We start from the raw sequence: 26156 nt of genomic DNA on the forward strand, positions 1-26156 counted from the left end.
TAAAAATTCAGTTCACTTACTATTGCAATTTCTTTCTGCAGATATGCCTCCAGAATATTAAAAAGTATTGTCAGATTTTTGTTAGTGTCTAAAATCTTTTTGATTGAAGTATAGTTGATTTACAATATTGTGTTAGAGTCAAGTGTACAGCAAAGTGATTCCGTTTTATACATATATTTTTTCAGATTAATTTCCATTATTGATTATTATAAGATATTGAATATAGTTCCCTGTGTTATATATAAATTCTTTTTGCTAAAGTGTTTAAGCTCTTTACACTAAGTGTTTAGATAAAGTTATTTTTTAAAGGCTTTTTTCCCCTTTCATTTTCATGGATAATTACCTGACTTGGCTTTATACCATGTACTTTTGTTAAACCTCATTTTTATATTTATATGTGCTTTTCTCTAATACCATCTTGGTATGACTTTATGATATTGAAAGCTGCCATACTTCGTACAATTGCAGACATTAATTTATCTCAAATGTCAGAGGATGTGAAGCCAAAGGGTAGATTCTGTAGAACCATAACTCCCATGCCTGCAATCCAGGCAATGATTTGGTCTCTCTGCTTACCACAGGACAATCTGTAAAAGAAAGTATCTGTAAAATTAAAGTATCCTTTTAAACAGGCCTAGTCCATCTAAATCATTTTCCCAAAAGTCCTTCTAAAATCTGAGAAAGCTAGCACCTCATTAATCAAATGTTTAGTTGAAGTTTACTGTAGTAGGAGTAGAGTCAAATTAGTTGAATCTTGGCAGGATCTGCAATAGGTATGTCTGTCCTGTAATTCTGATTTAATTGTGGCCATTTGATTTATTGAATGCCAACTTCTCAGAGCCCAGGTAAACTGCTTCCCTTCTCCCTGGGATGCTGCAATTCATGGGGTCACAGAGGCGGACATGACTGAGTGACTGAACTGAACTGAACTGATGTGGACAAATGCAAAAGGGACTCCAGGCTTTGATCCTGCCTATATTTCAAGGGTTTTACTGCCCCTCAGGACAACATATTTCCTCACCTTCTCAGCATTCCCTCACCCATCCCTCTTTTTCAGCTGCCCTCAACTCCAGGGAAAATGTCTTGAGGCCAATCACTATACCTTAAGTCGGGAGAACATGGAGTTTCTACTGCTTCCCAAGAGCATCAGCGATACTAAAGACCTTACTTTATTTGGTTGATTGGTTGATGCTGATTGGAGGAGAAAGATGAAAAGAAACCAGAGACCACAATTGTCCTGGTGATGGGCTATCTTTAGTACAGTTCCAGTTGGGGATTGACTACTCTGGACTTTACTTCCAGTATTAGGGATGGAGTCCTAGGAGAGCAATGAGGCAGGGTCCCCATGACTTAGTGACACTTCCATGAGCATTTTTATGGTGGAGTGAGAGCGAAGGAACTGCCCTGACCTGATACCGCCTGTATGTGTGCTCAGTGGTTCAGTCATGTCCAACTCTTTGTGACCCCATGGACTGTAGTCTGGCAGGCACCTCTATCCATGGAATTTTCCAGGCAAGAATACTGGAGTGGGTTACCATTTCCTACTCCAGGGGATCTTTCCGACCCAGGGATTACTGCCTAATTTCCTGCAAGTGTGTCTGACTTTATGGTTGGAGTCAAAGTTGTGAGAGGGTTAAACTGTGTCTGGTGGTCTATGTAGCTTGTTTAAAATAATGGGCTTATTAAGGCTGAAAAAACTGAACAAGTAATGAGAGGATATTCTGGAGATCAAAGAGGAGGAGCTGAACTTAGTTAAGGGTGGGATTGTTATATTGCCAATGACAGTAATGAAATCCCTATCATGGATTGAACATTTCCACCTGAACTGCCACTTTCTAATTGGGATGGGACTCTGATAGCCTAGCGGTCACACATGTTGTCACATGTCTTTCCTTTTGCCAAGAAGTCATTGTTTCTGTCTTCCTTCTCTGACTAGGTGTTAGATTGGATTGAAAACCACGGCGAGGCCTTTCTCAGCAAGCACACAGGGGTCGGGAAGTCTCTGCACCGAGCTCGGGCCCTGCAGAAGAGGCACGATGACTTTGAAGAGGTGGCTCAGGTGAGATGTTGTGAATGGTTGTATGTGTTTGGATCCTGGAGAGGGAGACCAGGGCTGTGGCTTTGGTGTTTGGTGGGGCATTCTGGGCTGCCTTCCTGCCTGATGCAAGGAGATCCTTGTTTTGGATCACTAGATGAATGGTAAATAAATATTTGTCAACTGCAGACAGTTGCAGTAGAAAGAGTAAGGCAGGGAAGAGGTAGCTGGGAAGGGTACCCTAACCCCATGCTGTCTCTCCTTACTGAGGTAGAGGAATTGGGTGTAAAATCCGTTGCCAGTTTGCTCATGTAAATTACAGGTCAGAGAGAAAAATAGAGTGGGGAGGCTTCCTCTGTCACAGGCATTACTTTTCCCTGTCCAGCCAACAAGTAATCTCTTGATATAATCCACCTCTCCCTGCTCCTGCTTCCTGATTAGACTGTGTCTTTATGAGAGAAGAGAGTGTTGTACCTTCCAAAAGCCTCCTGCTTTTAGGAGGAGTGTTTCCTCCGGAAAGGGGGCGCAGTGGGTGTGGGCCACAGAGGAAACACGGACATGCAGGTGCAGTCACCACATCACTGCCCTGCAAACAAGCCTCTGGAGATGGCCTCATATTCTGGAAATGAATCCTTGTTCATGTCTTGTTCCCTGTCCCCATCCTGGGGAAGGGAGTGGGCAGTGGAGCTGCCTAGCATCCTAGAATTGGTAGTCCCCATAGGAAAACCACCCGTGACCATGATGAAGGCAGGTGGACGGACAGTCAGTAGCCAGCTGCCTCAGCTCTGCTTTGTCCTGTGCAGTGTGACCATCATGCTCAAGTGATGAGAAAGGAGGTGATCCAGGCAGGAGAGGGCTCTCTCTTTCTTGCTTCTGTTTTCAACTAGGTGAGGGCCACTGGGAGGAGAGAAGTGGATTTGACCCAGAATTAGGTAATTCCTGAGTTAGAGATCAGTGTCAATCAGCGAAAGCATTAGAAACCTGTGCTGGTTGTTATGGGCTACTGGTTATGAGACAGTCACGAAGGGCATCACACATGGTATGAAGTCAGAGGCTGGGAGCCACGGGTCAGCAGCACTACAGAGGGTCATGAATGAGTGCAGAAACCTCTTTCAGCTTCATGATTTTATGATTCTTTTGACCCAAGGCTGATATGACAAGGGAATTCTGAGCTCCCATTTTCTGCATTCAAGTTTAAAAACTGTCTTGAATGAAAGCAGGAAAAGAGCTGTATCATCTGTCACAGTCCCTGGAAATATGCCCTTCTGCAGGGAAGAGCAGAGAAGTGGCTACCCGTGGGAACAGGTCTGCTGCTGCTAAGTCGCTTCAGTCATGTCTGACTCTGTGCGACCCCATTGACGGCAGCCCACCAGGCTCCCCCGTCGCTGGGATTCTCCAGGCAAGAACACTGGAGTGGGCTGCCATTGCCTTCTCCGGGGACAGGTCTAGAGCACAAAGTCCCTGAACCAACACTTCTCCGCTCATGGGATAGTGGATGCACCTTTGAGTCTCACTGCTTGTTACTGTTTGAGGTAAAGATATTTAAGGCAGTCATTAAAATAAATAGAAAGAAATTATATCTGTGAAGAATGAATGTTGCAATTCATTATCTGTCATTAAACTTTAACTTAAATCTTGTGTTGATTACCTTTGAACACATTTTAATTCATTTGAAGGAAATGAATTAAGTATTTATGAGTCCTCCTTCATCCTGCAGATGGCACTCTTTCAACAGCCTATGTAGAAGCCGAGCTGCGTGAGTAAGGGAGCCTCAGTCATGACAGCCTGACAGACAGATGGTGAGGGGTCAAGGCCAGGGGGCTCACCAACAGGTGTCTCTGCAGGCCTTTCTAGTCTAAGCTGCTGAGATTGTCCATGCTCAAATATAGAAGAGCTGGGGACCAGGAGACCCCTTCTGGTCCAGACAGATACTTGACTCAAGTTGCCCATAAACTTATCAAATGACTCAGGTGATAGAGTAAATCAGATATTTTAAAAACACTTATTACATACATACACACACACGTTACATATATGTGTGTATATATGTGTATTGTGTGTGTGTGTGTGTGTGTATATATATATAAATGTGTGTGTGTGTGTGTTGCATGTTAAATGTCACTGGCGGTATAAACAAGCATAGGAATGGAATTGAGCATAGCTGTCCGGGGACAGATGCGTCCCTATCTGCTCAGGAGGTAGAATGGGCAATGGTGCTGCCATTTTGTCCTGAGATATTTTCTGTAACTCAGGGGAGTATACAAATGCTTGTGGTTTAGAGAGCAGCTGTGCCCACTCTGTTAATGGTCTGCTGTATGACCTCATTATCTGAAATGCCAGACTCTCTGTAAGCTGGTTTAGTCAAAAATTAGCAAGCATTTACATTCAAATATATATTTTTTAAAATCTCAAAGCCACAAGTCACATTTAAGTAGCTAAGCACTAGTGTAACATTTTTGAAAGAACAGACCATTCAAAGAAAGAGTTAAAGAAATATTAAAAACACAGTCACAATTAGGTACTTCATTCAGTAATTTCTGATTAGTTATTTCTCTAGCTGATCCTTGCTTTTCTTCAACCTTGAATACATTTTTAAAAAACCTCATTCTGAGTCTTAGGGTCAAAAAAAGGCAAAAAATGGAAGAGAAACATTTTGGTGGACCTACTAATGACCTTGCCCCTAAACGATATCCAAAGTATAATCAGCTAACTTACCAGAGTAGTAGGGGTGAGGAGAATAGGATAATTCATAGAGATGGATAGCCTATGTCCACAGAATTGGACAATTACACTCAGTTTCCATGTCCCATCAAGTCTCTGTGTAGTGCCCTGTAGAAAATGAAACAAATGCATAGTTTCTGTCTTGCAGAACTCACAATCTAATGAAAAACATGCAGCCAGAGTATTCTAACCCTCTTAAGAAGTCCTGCAGTAAGAGAGGGGACGTAATCTTTACTCTTTTAGAATTTTCAAGGAGTACATCTAGTGAAACCGAGATAAAGCCTTAGTTCATTTGATGATCCAAAAAATATGGCTGCCTAGAGGTAGTGTAGTGACCTTTGGAGTAAGTTCCATCTTTCTTGTCACTCCTGAGATGGCAACCAATTATAGCAGCTGCAAATGCAAGCAGAAGGAAGAGCGGGGAGAGATTAAGTAGATACTTTTTCACACACCAGTTTATTAGAGATGATGAAAGCTTCTTAGGCAGGATGGAAAAAATGGTGAGAAAGCCAGGAAAATGCTGATAAATTAATGTCATGAAGTGGGCAAGTGGAAGAATGTGAAACAGCAGAGAAATGAAGGACAGTCTTACCCTTTGGAGCTTGCCTGGCACTCTTCCCACTGGGGCGGACTCAATACATTCCTCTTTCTCCTTCTCTCGCTAGGGAGAAGTTACTGGCATGAGCTGATGGGAGGGGTCTTGTGACCACTGTCAGGAAGAAGAAGATATTTTATATAGTGGATAATTCCCAAACAAGGGTTTTTAAGGTCATGTTCTATAGACTTGATGTGGAAAATTGAGAGGCGGTAGGAGCCAATATCCAAGATATTATATAGAGCCTGCCAAGAACTTCTTATCAAGACTGTGAATTGCCCACCGCCCCCGCCACCACTTTTGCTGCTTCCTGTGTGGAACAGACAGCAAACTCAGAAGAACTGGGAGTCCGTTCTTAATGGCTAAGTTCTGGGTGGCTGACACCGAAAGATTCAGAAGCACAAATGGTGTTTCTATCTCTTGTTCTGTATGATGGAAGTGACTATGAGAAAGAAGGGAGGCTGAGAAACAAATGATTTCCTGTGTAAATGATGTTTTAAAAAGTCTTTTGGACGATATCCTGCAAAGCCAGGATGATGGACTTCTGGCAAGGGGCAGAGTGCATCTTGTAAAGATTGAGAAGGATGTGCTTTGGCAGGAAACGTTGATCTGTCTAGAAGGATTTAAGTGAATTTTGAGATGGAAGGAGAAATTACCCCAGTAAAGCCAAAACCAGATATGTGAGGCCCACAGGTAACACAGAAAGAAGCATTTGCTGAAGGAAATGCCCGTAGGTCAACTCAAGTTCGAAAAATACCAAAAATACAGATTGTAAACAATATTTGTAGTCTCTCTTGTCCATATATCAAATAAGGTACTTAGACTTTAACACAAGATAAATGTAAATATTCCTGAGACTTTAGGGTATTAAGCATAAGTAAAAAATGGCAATTGTATAAGGTTTTCTGTTTAGACTCTTTTCATAGGAGGGCTAAGGATATATTAGAAAGGTTCTTATCTATATGAGATCTACAAGCCTGAGGGTAGTAAACAATATGAAGAAATAAGAGAGATTAAAGGAGAGCAAACAGAAAGCCATGCTTGTGACTCAAGAGGACCATAGTCTCCTCTGTTAGACGGAGGATATAGGAATGTCTGATATGATTTCAGTTCTGGCTCAGGGAAAACTGTAGTGGTTATGAGAACCCTCAAATTTCCTGGCATCTCCTGTAAATTGTGACACCGTAAATAAAACATTAATAAGTTGATGAGAGCAAAGTGTTCTATTAATACAATGTAGAGAGAGGATCATTTTAGAAAAGCTTCAAAGAGTCTCAAGAACCTTGACCTTTAGATTAAAGAGTTTAGACATTTCTCTTAAAGGGGAATATTAAAGACATTTGAGTGATGATACAAATTAAAATATAATCTCTCAACCAGAGAAATAATAATTTCTTTATGCACTATTTAGATCATACAAGAATATTGTGCCTAATTCTAGAAAATATATTTTCAAAAGGCTATTGACAAACTGTGCTGTGATTGTTGGAAGCCTGCCAAGATAGCGACATTGAAATAACTGGATATGTTCAATTATATGTTCAATTATGTTCAATTATTTTGAATAAATATTTTTTTATGGAAGGTTGGGGTGGGTGGAGGTTTGATAGTTGAAATCTTCCTGTAGAAGAGATAGGGTGAAAGGTATTGTGAAGCTAATTTTAGCTTAACTCATGTATCATTTCCAACCCACAATTACTTTTTTATACACTATCCAAAGCCAGAATGAAATGTCTTGTGATGCAGTGTGCTTCTTATCATGGGAGGTTTTACATTAGAGGCAACTCTTTTTTCCTTAAACATCCTCAAGTTTTTCCCATCTTAAAAAAAACAAACAAATGAATAAAAAGAAACCCTACTTCCCATTTCTCCTTCCCTTGAACACCCAAGTTCTTAAGAGAACAGTTTATAGTTGCATGGGCACTTACTTCCTTACCTCCTAGATGCCCTTTGACCTCTGCCATTGGGCTTCTGTTCTCTGTACCCAATAGAGGTTAATCTTACCAAAGTCTCCACCTGAACGTTTCTTTTTGTTTGTTAAATCCAAAGGATACTCTTTAGATATTGGTCTTCCTGCAGCATTTGACCCTGTCAGCCACTTTTTAAATTCCCTCGTTGTCAGCCTTCCATGACATCTGGATCTCATGGTTTCCACATGACTTTCTTACTGGTCCTTCTTAGGCTCTTCTCCTTTTCCCCAGGATTTGTTCCCCAGACCTTCTCTTCTCCCTTTACACTGCCTGCATGATTTTATACTCTTTCCCACTCTCAGTTGGCCCCCTGCTCTGATGGCTTCCAGATCCATGTCTTGTCTCTGGTCTCACCCTGTGCTTCCTGTTTGAAAACCCACTGGCTTTCTGGACATTTCCACTTCAATTTTTCAGAGGATTCTCCAACCTAATGTCTCCAAAATTTATTTGATCATCTTCTACTCCTTCCAGGTATACTTTTACCCCTGTGTTCCCTGTGCCAGTGAATAGCACCAACCATCCAGCTGCTTGAGCTAGAAATGTGGGAGTCATTCTTGACTCTCACTCCTCCTGAATCCTTCACAAAATTCTACTGACTATATCTTTAATGTCCCTTTTCTTCCATCTTCTTTACCACCGCCCTAGATCAGAGTCTCATTATCTCTTGATTGGATTATTGCAGTATTCTCCTGTTTTCCCCGACTCTAGTCATGGTCTCCTTAAATCCATGCACAAATTGCTACAGGGTGGTTTTCCTAAAATGCACATCTCATTGTGTTACTCCATTTGTTATGGTACTCATGGGTATCTTCCCATTGGGATTAAGTTCAAACTTTTTTTTTTTTTTTTTTAAATAAAGGACAGCTTGGCTCTTATTTTTCTGTCTGTGCAGAATTTCTCTAGTTGTGGCAAGTAGGGGCTACTCTCTAGTTGCAGTGCATGGGCGTTTCATTGCAATGGCTTCTCTTGTTGCAGAGTACGGGCTCTAGAGCTCAGATTCAGTAGTTGTGGCACACAGGCTTAGTTTTGCCTCTCAGCATGTGGGGTCTTCCCGGACCAGGGATTGAAGCCATGTCCCCTGCATTGACAGGGAGATTCTTACCATCTAGACTCAAAGAAAGTCCCTCAAGCTCTTGATACTAGAACCTGACTGCTGACCTCTCTGGTTTTACCTTTTATCCCTTCTGTGCTCCCTCTACCCCACTCTATACTTTTGCTGTCTCAGGGTTTTAACTGAACAGGTCATGCTCCCAAGTCTCAATGCAGTCTTCCTGGCTCTTTAACTACCCTGACCAATTTCTGTTCATCTTTGAGTACTCATCAAGTCTTACCTCTTCCTTCTCCCTTTTGAGGAGATCCTAATAACAACAGTACTAAAGATAATAACATGGACAGAGGGGCCTGGTGGGTTACAGTTCATGGGGTCACAAAGAGTCAGACACAACTGAGTGACTAACAACAACAATAATAATAACAGTAACGCTGAGTACTTTCTATGTGCCAGACCCTGTTCACTTCATTCTCATAACATCCCATGAGTTAGGTATTGACATTCCCATTTACAGACAAGGAATCTAAGGCAAAGAAGTAAAACAATAGGTCGAGTTGGCAGAGCTAGTAAGTGGTGGAACTGGGATTCAAATCCCAGTAGTCTGACTCCAAAGCCCTGGCTCTCAACCCTTTTGCTGCAGAGTCTCTTGATTCACAAAGCTCTGGATGTCTCTGGGATCAGACCTGGCAGGATGCTCAGTTCTACCCCAGAACCAGTTCCTACTCCTTTTTGTGTATGGATCTGGGTGACCCCTCAGACAGCCACACGTTAGCCTGTGGCCACAGGACTGCTGAGTGACACTCTTTCCCGCCTTGTGTCTAAGAATTCCCTTGGATTTCAGGGTCACCTACATGACCCTCTATGACATCTTCTTATCTAAAGGTTTTGTGTGACCCCAGAGCTGTGGAATCCTATGACTGCCTCTCACTATTCTCTGCCTATCCTCTGCCTCATCTGAAACACATGTACCCACGGTTGGTGATAGCTTGCTATGCTTTCTGCTGGAGCTTGGCCTATCTAACAATTAACTTGGCCAGTATCTGGCCTGAGTCTTCATTTCCATTTCCTAGCAAAAAGTGGACTACACTTGACCCAGCCCAGGATATTATTTTGTCTCTTTCTTTTTACCTTATGCTGAAGTCAGGCATTCATTAACAAAACCTCCTTGTTTTCAGACCACATCCCCCTTGATAGCTCCATGAACCTATTTGAGACATCCCTCTCAGCTGTAATTTTTACAATATAGTAAAGAAAAGTGTAGCATTTGCAGTCAATCTGTTCTTTCCTTTTGTTGGCCTTGGACCCTGTGATAATCAATTTTCCTGAGACTCAGTGTCATGTCTGAAATGGAGATAGTGATACCTCCCCTGAAGACTGAGGGTCAGAAATAACACATGGAATGTGCCTAATAGAGCATTTGGTTCATAGGTGGTGCCTGGTGAATGGTGGCCTCTGCAGCAGCAGTGGTGACCATGGTAGTGGTGGTGATGGGATACTTCCAAGCCTCACTCCCCTCCAGGAAGGGTTGTCATGTGCCGTACTGTCACCTTTCAAGACTCAGCCTGGTGTGGTCTGTGTGTGCTGTGCCAAGTTGCTTCAATTGTGTCCGACTCAAGACTGCTGGGAGAAATATCAATAATCTCAGATATGCATATGATACCACCCTTATGGCAGAAAATGAAGAGGAACTAAAAAGCCTCTTGATGAAGGTGAAAGAGGAGAGTGAAAAAGTTGGCTTAAAGCTCAACATTCAGAAAACGAAGATCATGGCATTCAGTCCCATCACTTCATGGCAAATAGATGGGGAAACAGTGGAAACAGTGTCAGACTTTATTTTTGGGGCTCCAAAATCACTGCAGATGGTGATTGCAGCCATGAAATTAAAAGGCACTTACTCCTTGTAAGGAAAGTTATGTCCAACCTAGATAGCATATTCAAAAGCAGAGACATTACTTTGCCAACAAAGGTCTGTCTAGTCAAGGCTATGGTTTTTCCAACAGTCATGTATGGATGTGAGAGTTGGACTGTGAAGAAAGCTGAGCACCAAAGAATTGATGCTTTTGAACTGTGGTGTTGGAGAAGACTCTTGAAAATCCCTTGGACTGCAAGGAGATCCAACCAATCCATTCTAAAGAAGATCAGTCCTGGATGTTCTTTGGAAGGAATGATGCTGAAGGTCAAACTCCAGTACTTTGGCCACCTCATGTGAAGAGTTGACTCATTGGAAAAGACTCTGATGCTGGGAGGGATTGGGGGCAGGAGGAGAAGGGGATGACAGAGGATGAGATGGCTGGAGGCATCACCAACTTGATGGACGTGAGTTTGAGTGAACTCCGGGAGTTGGTGATGGACAGGGAGGCCTGGCGTGCTGCGATTCGTGGGGTCGCAAAGAGTCGGACACGACTGAGTGACTGAACTGACTGAACTGACTGACTGTGACCCTATGGACTGTAGCCTGCCAGGCTCCTCTATCCATAGGCAAGAATACTAGAGTGTATTCCCATGCCTTTCTCCAGGGAATCTTCCTGACCCAGGGATCAAACCCTTGTCTCAGGCATCTCCTGCATTGGCAGGAAGGTTCTTTACCACTGGCGCCATCTGGGAAGCCCCAGGTGTTGCCTGGTCTGCCTAATTATGTTTGAAAAAGTAAGCTTGTCCTTTGAGATGGGTCAGGTGCCGACTGGAAAGATCAGCTACAGGAACTAAGCTTGGCCCTCAGATTAAGCATATGGAAGAGGGGTCCATCCAATATGACCAGTCAGAATCATGGAAAAGCAATAGAGTAATGGTACATTCAGCCTTGGGGTGATAGGGGGTACCAAGCATTGGGCATCTGGGAGTCAGTGTATTCAGAAATCTGAGGAGGAAGATTGGTGGTTTGCATTGAGAAGACTCTTAACAGATAGCAAGCTCTCTTAACAGCTAGCAGGCTTCAGTTACTGTGCTGCAAATCAGAGGCAGGTTGCTAGGGCACCAGGTAAGGCAGGGATAGGGGTAAAAGCCATATTACCAAATGTGAACACCAGGGCAAGGCTGAGTTAGCTGCCAGTGAGACCTGATATGGAGGACTAGCCTGTTGGTAAGACATGTGACACCATTTGATTTCTGTCATGGGACTGAATCTGAGCCTACAAGGGGCCTCAGCAAAGGGGAAGGAAGGGGAGAGAGTCTGGGTACCAAGTGAGAGCGCTCTCCGTTCTAAAGGGTTTAGTGCTCTTCCTTAGAGGGACCCCAGTGTGTGGGCACTACTTCCACAAGGTGACCACATATTTACCTTGCACAGTGAGACTAACACACTGGTGGGAAGAATCAAGTTGCTGACCTCAGAGAGTGCTGATGTGGTTTAGAAAGGAAACCAGGAAAGCTCTTCCAGAGAAGAGCTTCCTCATCTGCCCGGTATTGATTCTGAAAGCAAGCCATGTATTACCATGTTTTCCAACAGTTGATTTCAAACCATACTGGCTTCCTTTCTCTTCTGCCTTTCTTTCATTTCTGTGACACTGGGCCCACAGGGTAGGCCTCTGGAAGCCAGCATTGTTGTAGCTGAAAGGGAGAAGGAGACCGTGATGGATTTGCATATAGGGGAATGTATGCAAATTATACAATGAAAATATTTCTCCTGGATAAAAACATTTTGAGAGTGTTTTAAACCTGTGCTATAAGCAGGTAAAAATAAGTAATAAAAATAACTGCCATTTACGGAATACATACCTTTATAAGAAATATCTCATTTCATCCTTGAAACAATTCTGTGCAGTAGATTTTAATGTTGTCCTCAATTTCCAGATGAAAAAATCAGGCCTAGAGATGATCATTCAAGTGTTGGAGACAAGCTTTGAACCCAGACAGTCTGATACCAGAGCTCATGCTACTAGCTCATGTACATTCAGAGTAATGGGAAAAACTGAGCTTATTCAATTCTCATTTTGTATTTTTTCCACATGAAGCTTCTATTTTATTTTTTAAAAATTTCTAATTACAAAACCACACATTTTCAATATAGAAGTTCAGTTCAGTTCAGTCGCTCAATCGTGTCTGACTCTTTGTGACCCCATGAACCACAGCACACCAGGCCTCCCTGTCCATCACCAACTCCAGGAGTCCAACCAAACCCATGTCCTTCAAGTCGATGATGCCATCCAACCATCTCATCCTCTGTTGTCCCCTTCTCCTCCTGCCCTCAATCTTTGCCAGCATCAGGGTCTTCTCCAATGAGTCAGCTCTTCTCATCAGGTGGCCAAAGTATTGGAGTTTCACCTTCAACATCAGTCCTTCCAATGAACACCCAGGACTCATCTCCTTCAGGATGGAAGGGTTGGATCTCGTTGCAGTCCAAGGGATTCTCAAGAGTCTTCTCCAACACCACAGTTCAAAAGCATCAATTCTTCGGCACTCAGCTTTCTTTATAATCCAACTCTCACATCCATACATGACCACTGGAAAAACCTCAGCCTTGACGAGACGGACCTTTGTTGGCAAAGTAATGTCTCTGCTTTTCAATATGCTATCTAGGTTGGTCATAACTTTCCTTCCAAGGAGTAAGCATCTTTTAATTTCATGGCTGCAATCACCATCTACAGTGATTTTGGAGCCCCCAAAAATAAAGTCTGACACTGTTTCCACTGTTTCCCCATCTATCTGTCATGAAGTGATGGGACCAGATGTCATGATCTTCGTTTTCTGAATGTTGAGCTTTAAGCCAACTTTTTCACTCTCCTCTTTCACTTTCATCAAGAGGCTCTTTAGTTTCTCTTCACTTTCTGCCATAAGGGTGATGTCATCTGCATATCTGAGGTGATTGATATATCTCCCGGCAATCTTGATTCCAGCTTGTGCTTCATCCAGCCCAGCGTTTCTCATGATGTACTCTGCATAGAAGTTAAATAAGCAGGGTGACAATGTACAGCCTTGACATACACCTTTTCCTATTTGGAACCAGTCTGTTGTTCCATGTCCAGTTCTAACTGTTGCTTCCTGACCTGCATATAGGTTTCTCAAGAGGCAGGTCAGACGGTCTGGTATGCCCGTCTCTTGAAGAATTTTCCACAGTTTATTGTGATCCACACAGTCAAAGGCTTTCGCATAGTCAATAAAGCAGAAATAGATGTTTTTCTGGAACTCTCTTGCTTTTTCCATGATCCAGAGGATGTTGGCAATTTGATCTCTGGTTCCTCTGCCTTTTCTAAAACCAGCTTGAACATCTGGAAGTTCACAGTTCATGTATTGCTGAAGCCTGGCTTGGAGAATTTTAAGCATTACTTTACTAGCGTGTGAGATGAGTGCGATTGTGCAGTGGTTGGAGCATTCTTTGGCATTGCCTTTCTTTGGGATTGGAATGAAGACTGACCTTTTCCAGTCCTGTGGCCACTGCTGAGTTTTCCAAATTTGCTGGCATATTGAGTGCAGCACTTTCACAGCATCATCTTTCAGGATTTGGAATAGCTCAACTGCAATTCCATCAACTCTACTAGCTTTGTTCGTAGTGATGCTTTCTAAGGCCCACTTGACTTCACATTCCAGGATGTCTGGCTCTAGGTCAGTGATCACACCATCATGATTATCTGGGTCATGAGGATCTTTTTTGTACAGTTCTTCTGTGTATTCTTGCCACTTCTTCTTAATATCTTCTGCTTCTGTTAGGTCCCTACCGCTTCTGTCCTTTATTGAGCCCATCTTTACATGAAATATTCCCTTGGTATCTCTAATTTTCTTGAATATTTCTGACAGAATGTGGTCCACTGGAGAAGGGAATGGCAAACCACTTCAGTATTCTTGCCTTGAGAACCCCATGAATAGTATAAAAGGCAAAAGATAGGACACTGAAAGATGAACTCCCCAGGTCAGTAGGTGCCCAAGATGCTACTGGAGATCAGTGGAGAAATAACTTCAGAAAGAATGAAGGGATGGAGCCAAACCAAAAACAACACCTAGTTGTGAATGGGACTGGTGATAGAAGCAAAATTTGATGCTGTAAAGAGCAGTATTGCATAGGAACCTGGAATGTTAGGTCCATGAATCAAGGCAAATTGGAAGTGGTCAAACAGGAGATGGCAAGAGTGAACATTGACATTCTAGGAATCAGTGAACTAAGATGGACTGGAATGGGTGAATTTAACTCAGATGACCATTATATCTACCACTGTGGGCAGGAATCCCTTAGAAGAAATGGAGTAGCCATCATAGTCATCAAAAGAGTCTGAAATGCAGTACTTGGATGCAATCTCAAAAACGACAGAACGATCTCTGTTCATTTACAAGGCAAACAATTCAGTATCACGGTAATTCAAGTCTATGCCCCAACCAGTAACGCCAAAGAAGCTGAAGTTGAACGGTTCTATGAAGACCCACAAGACCTTTTATAACTAACACCCCGAAAAGATGTCCTTTTCATTATAGGGGACTGGAATGCAAAAGTAGGAAGTCAAGAAACACCTGGAGTAACAGGCAAATTTGGCCTTGGAGTACAGAATGAAGCCGGGCAAAGGCTAATAGAGTTCTGCCAAGAGAACACACTGGTCATAGCAAACACCCTCTTCCAACAATACAAGAGAAGACTCTATACGTGGACATCACCAGATGGTCAATACCGAAATCAGATTGATTATATTCTTTGCAGACAAAGATGGAGAAGCTCTATACAATCAGCGAAAACAAGACCAGGAGCTGGCTGTGGCTCGGATCATGAACTCCTTATTGCCAAATTCAGACTGAAATTGAAAGTGGAGAAAACCACTAGACCATTCAGGTATGACCTAAATCCAATCCCTTATGACTATACAGTGGAAGTGAGAAATAGATTTAAGGGCCTAGATCTGATAGACAGAGTGCCTGATGAACTATGGATGGAGGTTCATGACATTGTACAGGAGACAGGAATCAAGAACACCCCCAAGAAAAAGAAAGGCAAAAAAGCAAAATGGCTGTCTGAGGAGGTCTTACAAATAGCTGTGAAAAGACAGGAAGCAAACAGCAAAGGGTAAAAGGAAAAATATACCCATATGAATATAGAAATACAGACAAGCCTAAAGGAACAAAAATATTTTACCCACTCAGTTGTCTGTCTTAGTTGCTAATACTTTGGTGTTAGTTCTTTCAGATATTTATTCTTCCATTATTTATACATATATGTATGTTGGTTGTCAGCTTTTCTCACTTAATGATATACCCATGTTAATGGATAAATATCTACAGTGGTTCTGTTTTTGTTTTTTTGGTGATGAAGTCTTTTATATTGAGACTTTTTACTCTTTCCCAGATTCTAGTAACTATAATTATAGGCTATTAAAGTAGGTACAGTTATAAGTTGGTAAAGAGAAGCAAAATAAGCATTGAAAACAGAGGGCTAGGTTTAAGCCAAATGTTCAGAATCATTTCCCAAGAGAAAGCTTCAGAGAATGGCAACTTACTTACAAATGCCCTCCCAAGACTTTCCAGTTCCCCATTGTAGATGCATGTATATTAGAGGAATGTGAGGACATTCTGAGCCCCTAAAATTGGCTAAGATGATGGTGGAGACGGTGATGGTGGAGGTGGTGGTGGTGGGTGGGTGGGGAATCCTTCAAAACATTCATAGTTGTAGCCTCTCTCCTCCTCCCCCTTCTTCCCTCTCTGCTTTTTCTGTACCTCCCATTTTCTTTTTTTTCCATTTTGTTTGTTCCATCTCCTCTTGGGAGATCCTTTCCTGAAATCAGGGTTCTAGCCAGGATCCAGGATGCAGCACTTGGTTCTGACCCAAGTGTGGTTTTAGGTGGTAGTACTTTCCAGGACCCCTAAGAGCTGTGTGACGTGAGTCCTCTGTAGCTGTGATGGGCAAATCAGGAGTTTCTGGGCTCTAGGGTAAAGGCTTTTGAGAACTTGTGACTGGAGTGCTTCTGGGACAAGGGTTCCAGGAACCAGCACCTAAGAGCTTCAGGTGAAAGGGTTTCAGGCTAAATATTATGAAAACTGAAAGCTAAACTTACATCACCAACAAGAACAGCCCACCAAATAGACATGTTTTTTTTCTCTTCTGCTGAGCAACTGGAGATATTTCATGAACCAATTATGTTTGGAATAATTTTTTAATAGGAGGAAAAAAAAGCCCACTGCCAAGTTCTGACAGGCATAAAGCATTACATCTGGTTATTCCACATGGATAGGCAAGCAGGTTTGGGACAGAGGGAGCTGAGTTCCTGTGGCCTCCTGTGGTACCAGGTGATATCCAAGCCTCATTGGGATAGGATCCCTTTATTTGTCTCAGGATATGCAAGGCAGCTGCCCAGCCGGCCCAAGGCACTACCTCTTGGGTTTCAGTAGAGACTAGTATGGGCTTCCCTGGTGGTTCAGACAGTAAAGAATCTGCCTGCAGTGCAGGATACCTGGGTTCAATCCCTGGGTTGGAAGGATCCCCTAGAGAAGGGAATGGCTAATGCAGGTATAACCTAAATCAAATCCCTTATGATTATACAGTGGAAGTCAGAAATAGATTTAAGGGACTAGATCTGATAGATAGAATGCCTGATGAACTATGGACTGAGGTTCATGACATTGTACAGGAGACAGGGATCAAGACCATCCCCATGGAAAAGAAATGCAAAAAATCAAAATGGCTGTCTGGGGAGGCCTTACAAATAGCTGTGAAAAGAAGAGAAGTGAAAAGCAAAGGAGACAAGGAAAGATAGAAGCATCTGAATGCAGAGTTCCAAAGAATAGCAATAAGAGATAAGAAAGCCTTCCTCAGCAATCAATGCAAAAAAATACAGGAAAACAACAGAATGGGAAAGACTAGGGATCTCTTCAAGAAAATTAGAGATACCAAGGGAACATTTCATGCAAAGATGGGCTCAATAAAGGACAGAAATGGTAGGGACCTAACAGAAGCAGAAGATATTAAGAAGAAGTGGCAAGAATACACAGAAGAACTGTACAAAAAAGATCTTCACAACCAAGATAATCATGATGGTGTGATCACTAACCTAGAGCCAGACATCCTGGAATGTGAAGTCAAGTGGGCCTTAGAAAGCATCACTACGAACAATGCTAGTGGAGGTGATGGAATTGCAGTTGAGCTATTTCAAATCCTGAAAGATGATGCTGTGAAAGTGCTGCACTCAATATGCCAGCAAATTTGGAAAACTCAGCAGTGGCCACAGGACTGGAAAAGGTCAGTTTTCATTCCAATCCCAAAGAAAGGCAATGCCAAAGAATGCTCCAACCACTGCACAATCGCACTCATCTCACACGCTAGTAAAGTAATGCTTAAAATTCTCCAAGCCAGGCTTCAGCAATATGTGAACCGTGAACTTCCTGATGTTCAAGCTGGTTTTAGAAAAGGCAGAGGAACCAGAGATCAAATTGCCAAAATCCACTGGATCATGGAAAAAGCAAGAGAGTTCCAGAAAAGCATCTATTTCTGCTTTATTGACTGTGCCAAAGCCTTTGACTGTGTGGATCACAATAAACTGTGAAAAATTCTTCAAGAGATGGGAATACCAGACCACCTGACCTGTCTCTTGAGAAATCTATATGCAGGTCAGGAAGCAACAGTTAGAATTGGACATGGAACAACAGACTGGTTCCAAATAGGAAAAGGAGTATGTCAAGGCTGTACATTGTCACCCTGCTTATTTAACTTCTATGTAGTGTACATCATGAGAAACTCTGGGCTGGATGAAGCACAAGGTGAAATCAAGACTGCTGGGAGAAATATCAATCACCTCAGATATGCAGATGACATCACCCTTATGGCAGAAAGTGAAGAGAAACTAAAGAGCCTCTTGATGAAAGTGAAAGAGGAGAGTGAAAAAGTTGGCTTAAAGCTCAACATTCAGAAAACGAAGATCATGACATCTGGTCCCATCACTTCATGACAGATAGATGGGGAAACAGTGGAAACAGTGTCAGACTTTATTTTTGGGGGCTCCAAAATCACTGTAGATGGTGATTGCAGCCATGAAATTAAAAGATGCTTACTCCTTGGAAGGAAAGTTATGACCAACCTAGATAGCATATTGAAAAGCAGAGACATTACTTTGCCAACAAAGGTCCGTCTCGTCAAGGCTGAGGTTTTTCCAGTGGTCATGTATGGATGTGAGAGTTGGACTGTGAAGAAGGCTGAGCACCAAAGAATTGATGCTTTTGAACTGTGGTGTTGGAGAAGACTCTTGAGAGTCCCTTGGACTGCAAGGAGATCAAACCCGTCCATCCTAAAGGAGATCAGTCCTGGGTGGGGTGTTCTTTGGAAGGACTGATGCTAAAGCTGAAACTCCAGTACTTTGGCCACCTGATGAGAAGAGTTGACTCATTGGAAAAGACTCTGATGCTGGGAGGGATTGGGGGCAGGAGGAGAAGGGGACGACAGAGGATGAGATGGCTGGGTGGCATCACCGACTTGATGGACGTGAGTTTGAGTAAACTCCAGGAGTTAGTGATGGACAGGGAGGCCTGGCATCCTGAAGTTCATGGGGTCGCAAAGATTCGGACACGACTGAGCGACTGAACTGAACTAAACTGAACGCACTCCAGTATTCTTGCCTGGAGAATTCCATGGACAGACGAGTCTGATAGGCTACAGTCCATGGGGTTGCACAGGGTCAAACACAACTGAGCAACTCAGTTTCATCTTCTGAGACTAGCACAGCTGTCCTACTATATTCTGGGAGCATGGGCAACCTTAGCTGTAATTACACATCCCCATGGTGTTTCACACTTTGGGCTATTTTGTATAATATATCTGAGCCTCAGCAATGTCAAGTATGGATTGAAATAGCTCTGGTGGACTTTAGTCCATCACATGCATAGAATTTGAAAATAACTCTGAGGGATGGGGGCAGCGAATAAGGCTAAAAAGGGAACTCCAAATCCATGTGATAGACATGTTTCAGTTTTCTTCTTCTTCAGGAGCCTTCTTGGACTCTAAATTTATGGACTCTTTGAAGTGAGGTGAAAGTGAAAGTTGCTCAGCCATGTCTGATTCTCTGCCACCCCATGTACTGTAGCCCACCAGGGGCCTCCATCCATAGGATTTTCCAGACAAGAATACTGGATTGGGTTGCCATTTCCTTCTCCAGGGGATCTTCCTGACCCAAGGATCTTTCCTTCTGCAGGGTCTCTTGCATTACAAGCAGTCGCTTTACCATCTGAGCTACTAGGGAAGTCATGGACTCTTTAGTGTCTTGGGATTTAATAAGGTCAGTCTCATTTGCTTGGGCTGGGGGACCAGCTACAGAAGAGAGGGTTATTTGGATGCAAAACTTGGGTCTGACCCACCTGCTGTGGCTTTGGTAAAAGTTTTACAAGTTTATAAAGTTAGAAAGGTGTGAAAATTGTTCCAGGGAATTACATCCCATCATGGCTTCAGGTGGTCAAATGACTTGGTACCAGATGACTTTGACACACTATTTTCCTAGATTCTTTCCTTATCCTGTGCCCCACATAAAGGCCATTTCGATAATTAAAGCTATAACCATATCATCAACAAAATGAGAGTTATAGATTCTTCCTCCCTTTTTCCTTGTGGGAGGCAACAAGATCCCAGTGAGAAGGAAGGGCACAGGGATTGGAACACCTGGGTAGGAAGCCCAGAGCCACTCTGGCTATGTGTACAGGTCGCCTAACAGCCTTTCTACATCTACAAAGTGGGGATTATGTTTATTCCATCATAGCTGAAGTAAGTATTAAATGAGATAATGTACTTAAAAACGCTTTAAGTCTAGAGCACAAAGCAGATGTAAATTATCATTATTACTCAGGGCATATAATGACAGTGGATGAGATCATGTCTGGAACATGCTCAGGAAAGAGGAGCTAAAGATACAGAAAAGATTGATGCTGCTGCCCCATACCGGCTATTTCCCAAGAGAGGGAATGTGCTGACCAGTCTCTGAGTTTAAGTGAACTCTTTACGCCCCAGACTTCTGACACTGTTTGAGGGCCAGATTCCCATGCGTAGCAGGGATTAGCCGGGAAACTTCCCACATTCTAAAGCTAAAGCTAGTAATTTTATGAGCCTTGTTCTGATGTTTATGTAAGTATAGATCAGGGAGAGTTTGGGGTCAGAGGTGGATTTTGGAAATGGAAACATCGTGATGCTTTGTACACAGAGCACGGTGGCCACTTCTCTTACATACCCTTCTGCCCAAAGAGAACAAGGAAGCCTTGCTCACAGCTTTCAGAAAGCCCTGGGGACCCTTCCCTCTACCTTCTTTAGGGTTATGTCAATGTATCCATGCCCTGCCAGACCTTACCACCTAGCCAGCTTTCTCCCATTTATTGCTTCTGAGTTCACATAACCTCTGGGCTTCCCCATTGGCTCAGCAGTAAAGAATCCTCATTGCTTAATTTCCCCTTTGTTGTATTGAGGGAGGGGAGTTGTACTTAATTACTCATGATCATGCCAAGGTTCTCATGATGAGCATTATGGGTATAGTCTGGTCATGGAAGATACTGCTTGGTCTGTGAAAGTTAGGAACTTTCAAGAACTCCAGATAATGAGGTGAATGATGAGATATAAGCCCGAACTCTATGACCTTTCCCTATCTCATAGTTGATCTCCAGCTATTCGGATTCTGCCCTTTCCCTTGGAGGCCATATGTGAGGAGACTTTGATCTCCTGCAGCATCTCTGCTCCAAGGAAATGCTCCAGTGGGTGAGTGTCTTCAATTGATCACCTAAGAAAACAAGAAAATGTTGTTTACTCTTTGAAAATGGAGATCCTGAGGTTTCAGAGGGCCCTGGGTTTTGGGGGACAATTTGTGGTAAACGGTCCTTGGTGGATATATGGTGTCTCTTCTGTCTTAGAGCAGATCTCTGAGCCTGGTCCTCTTTGAGGAGGGAGTGCAGGTGGCCCCATCCTTTGTGTAGGTCTCCTTCCTCTGTCTCTCTTGCCTCTTTCAGCCCACTCCCTACCACTGTTCCATATCACACAGCCACTGTTCTGGACATACTCCACAGTGAGGACTAGAGCTAGGCGCTCTGACTCCTACACTGTGCTTCTCTGAACAGAGTGGCTGTTCTTCTGAAGAACCAAGTGCCACTTCTTTTTACCCCCAGCAAGCTTTCCATCACCAGCCCTGGCTTGAAGGGGGAAAACCCAGGACTGTGCCTCTCTTAGCTCCTTGCCAAGAGCTCTCATATCTTCCCAACTTTCCAATCTGGACCTTTGCCCAAGCCATTCTCTTGCCTGGTAGATTCCTCCTCTTAGCCTTCACATTTTAGACTTCTTGAAGTTGGCTCAAAAACGTGCCTGTTTTTGAAACCTTCTGCAGGCCTATACATTTACCCAGTCATTTGTTATCCAGTGTACACCGAGCATCACATCATCACTTTGTACTGTCACACCTCATTTCCTTCTCATCGTTAGAGAATGAACTACTCTATGTTATTTCATAGAGAACCAAGATTTAATCCTAACCACTTCATGCTGAAACTTTTCAAAGTTCATCTTTATTGATGGTAAACTTTCTGAAATACAGTTTAAACTTTCTATGCTTTATATATAGATCATTCTGAACATAATTCATCTTTTTTTTTTTTTTTGGATGCCTCAGGATGCATGGCCATGTTCACTAATTTCAGTCATGAGTAGAAAGACCTTCAGGGCCACTGCAGAGGCCAAGGTTTTCCTTTGTCCTTACTGAGGGTCCTTCCCAACACTTCAGAACCCTTCTAGGGCTGGCTTGCATTCAGGGAGACCTGATCAGGTTAGGGAATGTAGACCCTAGAGCAGTATGTGTCGCCTCCCGTGGGCCCTGGAGCAGTCCTGTGGCTAAAATCCCTATTTCTCTTGGATGATGATGATGATGATCTTAGTGGCACACCTGGGGAAGGTGAGATATAAGTGACCTGGACCTTCTAAAGCCACTGAAACCACAGTCCCAGAGTGCATCAGCAAGATAGGGAGAGAGACAATGATTCCTCTAGAAGAATCTGAAGAAAATGATCATTTTCTTCTTCTAGAAGAAGAAAATGATTCTTCTATTATTCCTTTGATCTTTGCATCACTCCATCTTTATTTTGCTGACTTTTATTTAAAAGGCCCTAAGCTTTTCAATCACATCACCTTGTCAGTTTCATACACATAAGTACCCAAGGACTGGCCCTTGCCTGTCACTCTGTGCTGCTGTCAGCTCCATGCCATCGGCATGAGGGCTTTGATATTTATGTGATGGTGATAAGGAAGGCTTTCAACCAAAGCCTATAGCAGCATTCCAGACAGAGCCTCTTGGGAGTATTGTCTGAGGATCAGCCTCACTTTTAAGTATTTTCAAATTTGACATGTCTCTTATTTTTTTCCTGCTGTGGGAGACAGCTCAGGGTCCTGGGTAGTTGATGCTGGCATTGTGCCAGGGGAAATAATTTCCAGGATTTCATAGGTGATTATTTTTTACTGGATCTTTTTTGCATATATATATGTCATATCAAAATCATGTTTCTTCTGAGCTATGCTGAGTAGTGTCATAAAATCCAAACTGAGAAAGCTGAAATCACTGACTGGGGCTACAGAGAGATTGTGCGTTTTTGTATGATTGAATACGTCACACTGGTTGCTCAAGCATGAGTGTCTTCGGGAACCCACAACTAGGAAATGCATCCATCTCTAACATAAATACATTTATAATGAAAGTTATTTGTATTTCTAGATGTTACACAATTGACAAAAATATATTAGATCCCCATGTTTTCCTTTAAAATTTCTTTTATTTAGTATTTTTCAAAGTTTGAAAGAGATTCCTAATTGTTACAATAACAAGCGAAACCTTGCAAAGATATGTGTAAATAAAAATGCTAATTATCCCTCCATTCCCACTTCCTAATCCCTTCCTCCCAAGGCAATCACAGTTAATTTGTATGTTTTTCTTCTTACACAGACAAAAAGAAGCAAACACATGTAAACATAAAATTTGGTTTATTTTTTGGAATAATTTCTAAAGAATGCCCTGCATATAATTTTTTTACTTCAAATGATTTTCCCATTTTTTTGACTATAAAATTAATACATGCTGACCATAGAACATTTGGAAACAAGAAAATAGTGGGGAAAATCATATCCCTAATATAGCTTAGAGATAGTTATATATAAACTATTAATATTTATTGGCAAGTTTCCAGTCAGCACAGCAAAATGCAAAGAACGTTTTGCTTAGAGTCAAATGAGTGTGAATTCCACCTTGACATCTACTATTCAGCAGCTATGTGAGCTTTTTTGAGATTTCAGATTCTTTCACCTTTCCAAGCCTCGGTTTTCTTATCTATAACATGACATAATAGCATTGCTACCTTCCACTGTAGTAATGTTTGTAGATGGGTCCAAAACTGGCAGCCATCATGACCAGTAGTAGTTTTGCCCAGTAGATAGGTAGGTAGTTAGGACCAGGACCATACTTTGATTTATGCTGACTTCTTCATTTGATCTTACATCAGGGATACTTCCTCAGATTGCTAGATAGTCTTCAAAGCATAATCGTGAGGACTGCCTCGTTTGGTCATACCATAGTGTATTAAAAGTGTTGTCTCAGTCATGTCCAGCCAGACTCCTCTGTCCCTGGGATTCTCCAGGCAAGAATACTGGAGTGGGTGGCCGTTTCCTTCTCCAGGGGATCTTCCCAACCCAGGGATTGAACCTGGGTCTCCTGCATTGTAGGCAGAGCCACCAGGAAAGCCCACAGTGTAGTAACCTCCCCCCAGTATTGAACATTCTGGTTATGTTTATTTTTTACTGTTATAAACCATAGTTACTGTATTTAAACTACTAGGTAAACTGTTAAATTCATTATAGTCCTAAATTCTCCAGGTTTTTCTGGTCATTAATAATATTACCATTCATTCAAAACCTGTAGCTCTTTGGGGGCAAAAGATGAGATTCCTGTCACCTTAGAATTTCAGCCCAGGCTGTGAGCCCGACACCTAGAGAGTGCTTTTAACCTTAGATAGAGACTGCAATCGGAGAAGGCAATGGCACCCCACTCCAGTACTCTTGCCTGGAAAATCCCTGGACGGAAGAGCCTGGTAGGCTGCAGTCCATGGGGTCGCTAAGAGTCGGACACGACTGAGCGACTTCACTTTCACTTTTCACTTTCATGCATTGGAGAAGGCAATGGCAACCCACTCCAGTGTTCTTGCCTGGAGAATCCCAGGGAAGGGGGAGCCTGGTGGGCTGCCATCTATGGGGTCGCACAGAGTCGGACACGACTGAAGCGACTTAGCAGCAGCAGCAGCAGCAGGAGAGACTGCAATTATAGTCACCTAGGAAGCTTTTACAGGCTTCCCTGGTGGCTCAAATGGTAAAGAATCTGCTTCAATGTGGGAGACCCAGGTTTGATCCCTGGGTTGGGAAGATCCCCTGGAGAAGGTAATGGCTACCCACTCCAGTATTCTTGCATATAGAATTCCACAGACAGAGCCTGGTGGGCTACAGTCCATGGGGTCGAAAAGAGTCAGACATGACTGAGTGACTAACACTTTTGTTGTTGTTGAGTTGCTCAGTCATGTCCGAATCTTTGGGACCCCATGGACTGCAGCACACCAGGCTTCCCTGTCCTTTACTATCTCCTAGAGTTTGCTCAAACTCATGTCCATTGAGTCAGTGATGCCATCCAACCATCTCATCCTCTCTTGTCCCCTTCTCCTCATGCCCTCAATCTTTCTCAGCATCAGGATCTTTTCCAATGAGTTGGCTCTTTCCATCAGGTGGCCAAAGTATTGGAGCTTCAGCTTTGGCATCAGTCCTTCCAATGAATATTTAGGGTTGATCTCCTTCAGGACTGACTGGTTTGATCTCCTTGCAGTCCAAGGGACTCTCACGAGTCTTTTCCAGCACCACAGTTCAGAAGCATCAATTCTTCAGCACTTAGCCTTCTTTATGGTCCAACTCTCACATCTGTACATGACTACTGGAAAGATCATAGCTTTGACTATACAGACCTTTGTTCGCAAAATGATGTGTCTGCTTTTTAATATGCTGTCTAGGTTTGTCATAGCTTTTCTTCCAAGGAGCAAGCATTTTTTAATTTCATGGCTGCAGTCACTGTCTGCGGATTTTGGAGTCCAAGAAAAAGTCTATTACTTTTCCATTTTTTCCCATCTATTTGCCATGAAGTGATGGTACCAGATGCCATGATCTTCATTTTTTGAATGTTGAGTTTTAAGCTAGCTTTTTCACTCTCCTCTTTCACCTTCATCAAGAGGCTCTTCAGTTCCTCTTTACTTTCTGCCATTAGGATGGTATCATCTGCATGAGATTATTGATATTTCTCCTGGCAATCTTAATTCCAGCTTGTGATTCATCCAACTTAGTGTTTAGGATGATGTACTCTACATATAAGTTTAAGTTTTTAAAAACATATGCTGCTGGATACTCCCCTCCCCCACCTCCTCCTTAGCTCCCATTCTGATTTGAGTAATCTGGGGTAGGACCTGAACACTGCTTTTCTCCCCCAGGCTCCTTGATCTACTGCCCAGTCCTGTTCTATGCGAACCACAGAATTAGATTTCTTAAGGCTTCTGCCATCTGAGGGACTATCAGAAAAGCAGTATAAGCTAAGGAGGTTGTATGGGCTCCCTCACTGGAGCTTCCTTGATGGTCTTATGATCTAAAAGAACTTCTCCACTGGAAGACATTTTTGCCCATCCCCCACCTCCACCCAGGGCATGTCTGTCAATGTCCGAGGACATTTTGGGTTGGCATCTGGGGAAGGCATTGCTTTTGGCATCCTGTGGGTCAAGGGCAGGGATGCAGCTAAACACCCTGCAGTACAGAGAACAGCCCTGTGTTAATTTCCTAGGGCTACTGTAACAAAGGACCACAGA

The 26156-nt window shown here is 42.8% G+C and overlaps 1 protein-coding gene across 15 annotated transcripts in view; it reads left to right on the top strand.

Moving 5' to 3' along the window:
* Positions 1-26156, top strand: part of KALRN (kalirin RhoGEF kinase) — a 692774-nt gene that overhangs the window by 324440 nt on the left and 342178 nt on the right. For all 15 annotated transcript variants that reach the window (XM_070370301.1, XM_070370325.1, XM_070370311.1 and 12 more), the window contains one exon: positions 1937-2059. In XM_070370301.1, coding sequence (XP_070226402.1) covers positions 1937-2059 — 123 coding nt within the window. The remainder of the gene's footprint in view (positions 1-1936; positions 2060-26156) is intronic.

This window comes from Bos mutus, chromosome 1, assembly GCF_027580195.1.
Source record: "Bos mutus isolate GX-2022 chromosome 1, NWIPB_WYAK_1.1, whole genome shotgun sequence".
NCBI classification, from domain to species: domain Eukaryota; kingdom Metazoa; phylum Chordata; class Mammalia; order Artiodactyla; family Bovidae; genus Bos; species Bos mutus.